The sequence below is a fragment of the Anguilla anguilla genome, chromosome 7 (genome assembly GCF_013347855.1).
Source record: "Anguilla anguilla isolate fAngAng1 chromosome 7, fAngAng1.pri, whole genome shotgun sequence".
Taxonomy (NCBI): Eukaryota; Metazoa; Chordata; class Actinopteri; order Anguilliformes; family Anguillidae; genus Anguilla; species Anguilla anguilla.
Window position 1 is genome coordinate 26711810 of NC_049207.1, and position 11341 is coordinate 26723150.

The following is an 11341-nucleotide window of genomic DNA, read 5'->3' on the forward strand; positions in this document are numbered from 1 at the left end:
AAGTTGTAGAAACATCTCAAGTATGATCAATGGAAACAGGATGCACCTGAGCTCAATTTTGAGTGTCATAGCAAAGGGTCTGAATACTTATGTAAATGTGATATTTCTGTTTTTTATTTTTAAGAAATTTGCTAAACTTCCTAAAAACCTGTATTTGCTTTGTCATTATGGGGTATTATGTGTAGGCACTGTAAACATGTTCTACACTGTAATAGGAATATTGTAAAATTTAAAGTCACTTTCTAGCAACAATGAGCTTGTACTGTAAGTTTCTTTAATATGTCTCAGTATGCATTCTGTAAATACAATTACAGTACCCATCTAAGTACTGCAATTGTTATTACCGTAAACATACTGTGAAATATATTACAGCAACTTACAAGCTGCCAACAAGTTACTGTAAATTCTACAGTATTCCTATTACAGTGTATAATGTTTACAAGTGGATTACTGTACACACTGGCTGTCCTTTTCCTTATGTAACTCTATAGGGAATGGTAAAACATATTAACGTCAGTTTACTGAATGGAAGGTCATAAAACAAGAATGCAGCACTCAAAATAGAATGTTCAACATGGGTTGTGGACACATGTGCTGCACTTTGGACTTCCCAACCAGGATGCATCGGTGCTGACAGTTTGTTTTTAAGTTGTCGTAAAAAAGAAGAAGGAAAAGAAAAACATTTAAAAAATCAGTTCTTTAAAACTAATATTAATTTTGTGCATATTGTAGGTTATGACTTTTACTCTTTTAAGTATAGTTTTAATAAGCTTTAATTTAGGGATCAGCTTTTAGTTTGTATGCATCTATTCTACACGACGCACTTGTTAACATTTTATGTCCTCACTGTCCTATCTATCTATCTATCTATCTATCTATCTATCACAAATATGCTCAAGTATTTGATCTGTAGCCAAGAATATATTTTATATGTGTGTCCATGCACATGTGTGTCAAGACATTACAGTATTATTTCACAGTTAATTTAAACATTCTCCCCACACATTCTTTGTTCAGGCAGTGTTGTAAGTGCAAGTAAGGGGGGTGGGGGGTGGGGGGGCTTAAGATGATGTCAAGGGCCATCAATTAATTGTGCTGTAATTGTGGAGGGATGGAGTGGCATGGAGTGATGGGACCCAATGTTAGATCTTTTCATGCGGCCCACAATCCCTGGTAGTGCCCCTGTCTGGGTGGGCGTGCAAATGTCTATGTGTGTCTGCGCGTGTGCATGTCCGTGTCTGATCACATCAAGTACCTGGACTCTGTTGTTGACACTTTGGACTGTTAAATATCAAATGTGGTTTAACTTGTTCAGTATCGCAGTTCAAGTGATTGCAGTGATTATAAGTCTTCTCTAAATATAGACTAAAGTAAAGATAATATCCAGAACTGTGACCGTTGTGCGTGCCAGTTTAAACATTCCTGAGAATAATTAATTTGACCCTTTTGTACATTTCCGTTTTTCGCAGAAAGTCTGCCAGAAGTGATTGCATACACAGCGAATACGCGTTAACAAAGGAAAGTGCTTCTAATAACTGATTCGCTTCGAATCTAGTTATATATGTTTAAAATGAAATTCGCAGCTTACAATATATCTTGACTCTAGCGGCTGTGTCGTTTTGTAGGCTGTGCAGAAATGGTTTCCTCAGTTACGGCCACACTACCCCATCCTTTAACGCGCGGTAGCTATTTCCCATGAGAGATTTACCATGTTGCTGACAAGCGGTTTCAATTCTTGGCGCACAAACATGACAGGAATGACATAAAAACTCTGAAAGCATATTACAGGTGCAGCGACTGAACGCGGAGAGCGTTACCCCTGCGTGACGTCACCAAGCAAACATTGCGATAGGGAAAGCTACTGTAGCGTACAGTTGTTGTAGCTCCGTACTTCGAACGACGCGAACGCACCTAGAGGAGCTGCGAATCGGTAGGCTACATTTTCTGCCATATATTTGAAATGGACGCTACGTAGTAGCGGGCAGTTTTATTGCTGAACGTGTCCCACTTTTATGCCTGCGCATTCGACAAATGTGTACAAATTTTAAGAGAGGTTTTAGTGACAGAGTGTACTTAAGAAAGGGAGGTGTGAGAAATGCTTGCTGAGCTGCTGTTGTCTGGACCAGTCCATCACACAGATTTTGCGCACAGTACTGTACACGGGTTCGTAGTCAGCCTTTTACCAGTACTTGTAATTACTATGGGATTTATGATTGTTCTTGTTATTTGTTTTCCAGTTGCCGCTGTTGTTTACTTCTTAAACAAGGGCGTTTTGCATGGGATCTACGATCGGGGAGTGAAAATCATTCGGAGCGTCCGCAACAAATCTTGTTTGGCTACTTCTACTTTTTTGCTGTTTTTGTTGGAAAAGAAATGGCTTCAGTTGGAAGAAATGGAGATGGTATGGCAAGCATACATTTAGAAGAGGACCAGGTCAAAATTCTGGAGGGTCATTTCACCAGAGTTAGCAAGCATCCAGACCAGGCGACGCTCATGTTGATAGCAGCAGAGTGCGGACTATCCGAGGCAGAGACAGCGGTGAGTCTGGTTCATAGCTATGTTCAAAATCTATTTTCATCATCATTATTATTATTATTATTATTATTATTATTATTATTATTATTAATATTACTTTTGAGAAAACGGACGCCTGTGCTTCTGAAATGCATAATCGTACTGGTGAATCATTGTATTTTGGAAACAAGGACTTTTGTATACTACATAATGAGCTGTATGTTCAACGATACTTGAAAAAAGAGCTTGCATGCGTTTTCAGTAATTCTGTTTCGTAAACATTGCTCATGCGGTTCTTTTTGCTGTTGTGCGTTCATATAGCAAAAATCCATGCGATGTTTTGGGTGGGCATCTGGATGCTCCGGGTGTGCCACAGTCACAAGTGCTGGAGGTAGTTCTAAGGGGTTATTTTTCAGGAAGGTGTGTTTGACTATTCAATTAACTTGTTGGCTTTGCGCAAAATCACATCCTGCTTTCCAAATAGTGTTTACGCGCCGACGAACAAAATACCTTTCACTCCACGTCGCGGGGAATTAATGGGCTGCATTGTGAGGAGTTTACTAGTGGAACCCACCAGAAGCGAGTGGAGGGGTTACCGCGGTGTGTAGAATGGGTACTTGTTTTTTTGGCAACAACGCTTCCGTGCCAAGAGAGCTATTGAAAGTCCGTGTGTTACTCACACCCCCTCCGTCCTTACAATTAGAACGGCCGTCGGCTTGGCCGTTCCGTTGCACCCGTCGCTCTGTCAATTTGGTTTCCGTTTAAAGTTGTGGTGAAAGTTCGTGTGGCTGAATAAAAATAGGAAATGTGACTTTAAAATTGAATTTAGGTCTAAACAACTATTTTAAACCTAGACCATGACTTCAGAGTCACTTCCAACCCCCAGAATTATTATTTCACGGCGTAAAACACAAAATTTAGGCTATGTGACTCTATGTAACTATGTTTTCCCCCTTGGTATCGAAGTTCCAAATCATTGCCGGATAGAATAGAACGCTTTTCACAGCGCTCATATCGCGTGGTCTTTCAAAGCTCCGCGCCTTTGAGTATGGTGATAAAACATCGAAGTTGCACTCGAGTCGAGGCCCTTGCCCGAGACGTTTCAATTACGCCTTTCTATTCAGCCACGGATACAACAGGCACAGAGCGTTTCGTATGAAAATGCAGGAGTTATTTTTGCCTGACGATCAGGGGATGCTTGGCACTGTGCCATGTGCGAGCATTAATCGCGTCTGCCAGAGTGAGAAGTCGTTCAGTAGCTACGCTTTGGATTTATCAGAAGACTAACAGATGCAAGACCTCATACCGAAATATGTGCGGCTTTAATGAGGGTAGGTCTGCTCTGTGGATAAAATTGGGAGGGCGCGGGGCGGTATTGACATGACATCATGCAGAAGTTCAGAGGAAACTCCTCTTACATTCCACATTTTACACAGGGCTATTGTTTTCACTCACTCACTCACTATTTGGTTAAGGAAATGTGAAAAAAAAGGATAGAGAACGAGACAGAGCAAATATGTAGAGAATGGACCATATTTCCAGCTCCAGTGAGCATATGTAATATATAAGTTTCAGTATCGTTTGCATCACTCAGACACGTCCATCAATGATGGAAGTATCAAACAGATCAAACAACAGGATGGGTGTTGCGAATGGGTAATCCTGAGGGATTTATTAGCAGCATGAGGATGTGTCTGTTTCTCAATGTACGTCATCCTTATTTTCAGTTTATGAATAGGTGAATTCGGGGAGTGTAACGTGTGAACAAAAGCCTACTGGGCGCCTCCCATGGGTCGATTGTTACCTGGCATTATCCTCATGTTTCTGCTAAAGGTTGTCAAGCACTAATGCACAAATCAAGTAGTGACACATGCTTTTCAAATGTGTTTTTTTTTTTACCCCTCTCAGTATTCAAGTGCAAACTGGTTTTGCCAGATCATGTCAGTTTCCATTATGAGGTCACAAAGGAGGAGGAAAGCAGCCAACTTGACCAGGCAACACGGCTCAGTATGACATGGAGTGTTTGGCTCCCCGTCAGAATGCCTAACTTCATCCTCAACTGAGATTTTCTTTCTTTCCTTCTTTCTTTTTTTGGCTCCTTTTGTTCAAAGGTTAAGAATTGGGCGGCACTGTGGTATTATGATTTTAGAACTGAGCTTGTAACTCAAGAGGTTGCAGGTTTGATACCCATGGAGGGGCCCTGCTACATATCTTTGAGCAAGGCACTTAACTTGCTTTGCTTCAGTAAATATCCACCATTATAACTGGTTTTCGTATAACAAAAACATGTGGCCATCTTCTAAATGCCAGTGTAAGTTAGCCAAAAATGTTTAGTGTAATGTCAAATGGTTGGGCAAAGACCATACATTGATAGGCCACTCCCCCTCCTCAGTCTGTAGTCCCTGCTCTGTTTGAGCATTTACAAAAAGCCTTCTGCAATATGGCCGCTGTGTGAGCAGAGAGGGTGACTGCAGTTTGTTATCTCAGTTCTCTGCTGCTCATTCAGCTTTTTCACACGGTTTCTTTGACCGGACCGAGTGCTCACACTCAGCACACTAACTTCTGCTTGTGTTAGCGTAAAATAAAATCCATCAGTTCAAACTTGCTGAAGTTGCCCCCTCTGCTGTTATCGACAGTAGTAGTAAATGAATGACTGCCGTCATGCTGCAACCAATGGGATGTCTTCATGCGAGGGTGTGGCATTGATTCTTTCAGTGTGTTCCAGAGTTAGTCCACTGTTACCTCCACTGTAATCCCGGATTAGTTGATTTTACTAGAAAATTGCATGAGAACACCATGCCTAAAACCATGTAAGTTTTTACATTTTGTGAAACATAACTAACTACTTGAGTTGTATGTACTTCAGTCTAAATTGAATCAAGTTTAGTACACTTAACATTAGTAAACACTACCCAAAATTATTTTTCTACATAAATAGTTTATTTGCAGACAATAAACATATCGGAACAAGTGACTTCGTCACAGGTCACACAAGTCTAATGTTAGCAACCTTCTTCAGGACACAGTTACCCAGTGTGTCTGTTCAGTTAGCGGTAACTCCTCATGCACCAATCAGAAGCCAGTACCCACAGCTGTGAGGCAGAATTTAGAAATGTAGGTTTCTAGCCCTGCAGAAACATATTATCTCAAGTAGTCTCTGCCTAACAGCAAAATTAATGCACTGCATATTTCACCTGTACATTACAAACCACTTAATTTGATTTCGTAATGGGAACGATTTCCTCTAAAACATAAAATAATTAGTGATTGATTAATAGGTAATTAATTAACGACATAATTCAGGCTCGCAGTGTTGCGTGAAACTGGTGTTACACTTTTTAAAAACCTGCCTCCCATGAGCAGTGTGCAGGTTGTGCCAAATCTTTTAATTTGGATTGGTTCCCAAGACCCTGCTGTTATCTGTAGTAAAGTGCGGTTTAAGTACTTACTAAATTCTGTGTGTGCAGTCAGCGAGGCTGAAGAGTCAGCATTTTTCAGGAAGAATGGAGAAGGGGCCATGTTTCCCCTCTTCTTTTTTTTAAAGGCATGCTTTCTCGTGTTTATTGTCACTTTAAAAAACATCAGACTTTTCCTGGGAAAAGCTCCAAGTGAAAATCAAATGTGCATTTCTCACTAAACTTTTCCCATTTAATTTCCCTAATTTCCCTCCGGATGTTTGTGCAATTTCTGCAAACCCTAAAGGGAGGGGATGTCATGGCTATTAAAGCAGTTTCACACCTTCCCTAATTTAGCAACACGGTCCGAATGATGTCACCGCTGCCGCGTATCCCTTCGAAACCTAATACCTTTAAACAATGACAACATTACCCAGGATGCCTCTGTTGTTATTTTTTTTTATTGCCTCCAAACCACAATGTAAAACACAGCCTTAAGGTTTCTGTGGTTGAATTCTTCAGGGTAGTGATTCATTTTCTTCTCTTAGAGAACTTCCCTTGAGTGAATCCTGGTATGGAATAAGCTGTCTACCTGATTTAGATGCACAATGCAGCCAGACTTTCTCACTGTCTGAGTTGCCGCGGCTGATAAAGTCATTATTGTCTGTGCTTGTTTGGCTCTTTGGTTGGCAGTGTGTCTTAATATTTGGAGAACTGTGCTGGTAACTCAAAGGTTGAGGGTTTAGTTCCCTGATGGGGCGCTGCCATTGTACCTTTGAGCAGTATACTTGCTATTGTTTCTTTGAGAAATATACTTAACCCGAACAGCGTAAGTAAAGATCTGGCTGTCCTGTCTGTAAAATGAAAAGTTAGCTCTGTTAATTGCTCTGGATTAGAGTGTCAGATAAATGTTTTAAAAATGTTGTCTGCAAGTACTGTAAACCTTGGGTTTCCAGTTACTAACAACAATCCTTTTTTCTCTATGTATGATGTTGTAAGAATTTCCAATATGAACCAATTGTTGTCAAATTCCTCACATGACATTTGACTGACTCTGACTCTGAATCCCCCCCCCCCCCCACCACTGTTCTAGAAATGGTTCAGGCTACGCAATGCCCAGTGGAGACAGGCCGAGGGTCTGCCAGCTGAACTGGGATCAGTGAAGGACTAAGATGGGGTGAAAGTGCCAGTCTGCCGTGGCCGTTTCTTGCTGACCCAATAACAGGCAGGAAAGGAGGACTGGAGTCTTGACTTCATGTAGTTCTCTCCTTCCTGTATCTAAGCTCTTTGCTCATTCGCTGAATGTGATCTGTTTGTAAGTCTCCTTGTTTTTTATTTTTTTATTTTATTACTTTATAGCTGGTTTGGCTCATTTTGTACCAATGTAACCAATATGTTTACATAAATAAATATATAAGAAAATAAATATATCATTATAACTCAAACTTCTTGTATACCTGATATTCAGAATTTCAGAATTATTTGTGTGTGAATGCGTGTGTGTGCATGCATATGTGTGTGTGTCTGTGTGTTTGTGTGTGTATTTTAACAGGTGCCATCTCGTTGTGTGATCGCATTACCAAAGCTGGCGGGTTGCCAGGGTGTGGAGATTTGATCAGTGAGCCAGGAGCAGGACAAGGCTTTGCTTTCAGGACCCCATAAAAGATGTAAAGGGTGTCTCCTCTTACCAGTGTGGTTTTTTTAAAGAAATGTGGAATGGAAACTGGAGTTTCTGCTTCAGCAGCTCAGGAAATTTAACCTTAATCAAAGTCTGGGTGTGGGAATAAACAGCACATCACCTGACACACACATGCACACCTCATCTGCCTCACACACACTCCTCACCTGCCTCACACAGACACCTCACACACACACCTCACCTGCCTCACACAGACACCTCACCTGCCTCACACACGCATCTCACACACACCTCACCTGCTTCTCACACACACCTCACACACATACTTCACCAATCTCACACACACACAGCTCACACACACCTCACCCACCTCACACAGACACCTCACACACACACCTCATCTGCCTCACACACACACCTCACACATACACCTCACCTGCATCACACACACACCTCACATACATACCTCGCCTGTCTCACACACATAGCTCACACACACCTCACCCACCTCACACACATACCTCACCTGTCTCACACACATAGCTCACACACACCTCACCCACCTCACACACACACCTCATTTGCCTCACACAGACTCTTCACCTGCCTCACACACACACCTCACCTGCCTCACACAGACTCCTGACCTGCCTCACACACACACACACCTCACATGCCACCCTGCACTCCATATTTAGAGGGCAGCTCTGTCTCCCCAAAACTACAGCAATGCTGCTGTTTGGGCACCCGGATGATAGACAGAGCGATAGAGAGATCGAGAGGAAGTGATTTCAGCATGTTATTTTTACCTGGGCTACAGATGGTGGGAGCGCATGCAAAAAGCAGCACACGAGCACACACACACACACACACACAGAATGGAATTTCCAGCTGATAATATCAAAACAGGTAGTTCTTGATTTTAAACTAATTTGCAGTGGCAACGTGTAACTACTGATAGCACCTGGATATGCACGAACACACACAGACGGCATAAAAACAGGTCCTAAGAGTGGTGTGTGGTTGGTTCCCACACTGAGCCTGGTGAGAAAAACATCCACACCCTGAGAGACTAAACACACACACCACATACACACACACGCCAAACAGTGTGCATGTGGAATTAGAATGGGCTGTGGCATTGTGTGTGTTGCTAAGAGAGCTCTGCGGAAACGTGTGGAATCTGTCACTCCGGGATCGGCACTGAGCGGGAAAGCTGCCCAGCACCCCAGCGGGGAGGCTGTTTTGGCACTTCCCTCTCTGCCTGTACCACTGGGATCAAGCACACTCTAACCTGCCGAAATTCCACCAGGACAGCAGGGCACTGGCGGCCAGACAGGGGAGCCGTCCCAACCTCAGCCCGGCTAATGTTTGGTAGGCCATGACCCGGGCTCATCTGGGGGTGTGGAGCCACCAGAGAGTTGGCATAGTTGCATGACCTGCTATTCCTAAGTGTCTGTAAAACCAGGGCCCTGTAGCAGTAGGAAGGGTTTCCAAATTTTGCAGTTTTTCCCCGAGGGATTATTTTTAAAACCAGCATCCTCTGCCAGAATGAAGGGTTGCCAGATTGAGCAGTCCTGTTGTACTTACAGCCAGCACCCTCTGCCAGTATAAAGGGTTACTCCCTGTTACGTTTGCTAGTGGTTGATGGGCATGTGTCAAATATGACAGTGCATCCCTGAAGAAATTAGAATATTTCCTAACCGTAGAGCTTTGTCCGCAGTCACAGAGATCTTATCTCCTCTCAATGGTTATGGATATGACCTTGGGACCAACTTTGATTTGAATATCACCCGAATGTTTGAATGGGAATTTGAATGCTGCAAAATAAAAGCAGGGGGGGGAAGCTTGGTGGAAAAAAGGTCTACATATACTCTTGAGTGCATGCTTTGAAAACGAAATCAATAGTACAGTCAGCCTGCAGAGAACCGGTACAGAACCGGTTTGGTATATAGGCAGCCTGGAGGTAACGTAGCAGCTCATAGAGAGCAAACCATAAGTCAACGACAGAATAGCTGAAATTAAAGTGAAGAAATGAGAGGATGAAAGAAAATCGCAATCACCATAAACTGAATTGGTGCAAAATGAGAAATAAGAGAAATAAAGAACATTTCAAAGTGAAATAGCCATAAATTAAACATTTCAAGAACAAAACAACTTTTCAAGGAAAATGCATTTAAAGGCTAAATTAATGAAGCCACACAGAATATTATTCTGAATCCATTTGACAGTGTTCAACAGTGATGGGCAAATGTGGACGCATTAACCCTATGATGGGTGGAGCACATGTGCAATAACTAATATACTGGTAACCAATCAAAAACCATTGTGAGTCTTTTATATAAGAAGATAGCTCCACCTATGTTTTGGGTTCACAAGACCTAACTAGTGTTAGAGGACAGGCCACATTATCTGTTAGGGCGGGTAAAATTAAGCTGGCATTTAATATCTGTATTACTCAAAGTTAATTAGCATTTGATGTCTAAATTTAGCACTCAAATGACTGGTGGAAACTGGAGACACAGCCCAAGGACAGACAGGAAATTCCTGAATATTCCTGACGGATATTGTGAAATCACGCTTATTATAACACTGGAGTTATCAGCCTCAGTTCCTCTCTAACTGCACTTATCGTCCTCAGTTCCAACATTGATATTGTAACAATGTTGTACTAAGACATAGAAATCAGTGATACAAATAGAAGTGTAGTAATTCAATTAAGTTGCTCATTAAATCTATTTAATTACCCTTAAATTGGGAAACTCACACCTGTTTCTTTGATCTTTTCTGACATCTGTGCAGGTAAGTGTTTAGTGTTAAATCAGCTCTGACAGAGTACATTTGATCCAGCTTTGGCTCTTTTTAAACTTTAAAAGCTACATTAACGCTGGGAATTTTATGATGTCATAGGCTAATAAGGATGTTTTATAACGAGTTCTGCGGAATATTCTCTGATCATGTGTAAAAGTGGTGCACGTACGTTGAAGTCTCACACCATGGTTATGTCATGCTATGTCTCTCACCATGGTTATGTCATGCTATGACTCACACCATAATTATGTCTTGCCATGTCTCACACCATGGTTATGTCATGCTATGTCTCACGCCATGGTTATGTCATGCTATGTCTCACACCATGGCTATGTCATGATATGTCTCACACCATGGTTATGTCATGCAATGACTCACACCATGGTTATGTCATGCCATGTCTCACACCATGGTTATGTCATGCTATGTCTCACACCATGGTTATGTCATGCTATGTCTCACATCATGGCTATGTCATGATATGTCTCACGTCATGGTTATGTCATGCTATGTCTCACACCATGGTTGTCATGCTATGTCTCACACCATGGTTATGTCATGCTATGACTCACACCATGGTTATGTCTTGCTATGTCTCTCACCATGGTTATGTCATGTTATGTCTCACACCATGGTTATGTCATGCTATGCTTCACACCATGGTTATGTCATGCTATGGGCACATTTGTGTTTTGTGTTCTGGACCTGACTGAATTTACAGGGGTCACAACTCCAAAATAAACACCATTAAAAGATTGATAAATGTGAATGTTATATATTTATGTTGTGGTAGTAGTGCTGTGCAGAACAGCTGAATGTGCTCAACATCACCATATGCCCCGAGGCATGTTTCTAGGAAACCCAATCAGTGTGAGAGGTGGCAAAAACAAAGGTGGGTTTGATTACATAAAGCACTGGGCTGAAGCTGCAAAGGTTCTTGCGCTGTAAATTTTACTTCTATCCAAGCAGGGCCTGACAACGC

At 41.9% G+C, this 11341-nt stretch overlaps 1 protein-coding gene across 1 annotated transcript; it reads left to right on the forward strand.

Moving 5' to 3' along the window:
• Window positions 1-1782: 1782 nt before the first annotated feature.
• On the forward strand, window positions 1783-7354 carry hopx (HOP homeobox). The gene is made up of 3 exons (XM_035424884.1): window positions 1783-1930; window positions 2238-2538; window positions 7003-7354. Exons 2-3 carry the CDS (start codon window positions 2374-2376, stop codon window positions 7078-7080), a joined length of 243 nt encoding a protein of 80 aa, XP_035280775.1. The 5' UTR covers window positions 1783-1930; window positions 2238-2373; the 3' UTR covers window positions 7081-7354.
• The last annotated feature ends 3987 nt before the right edge of the window (window positions 7355-11341 follow it).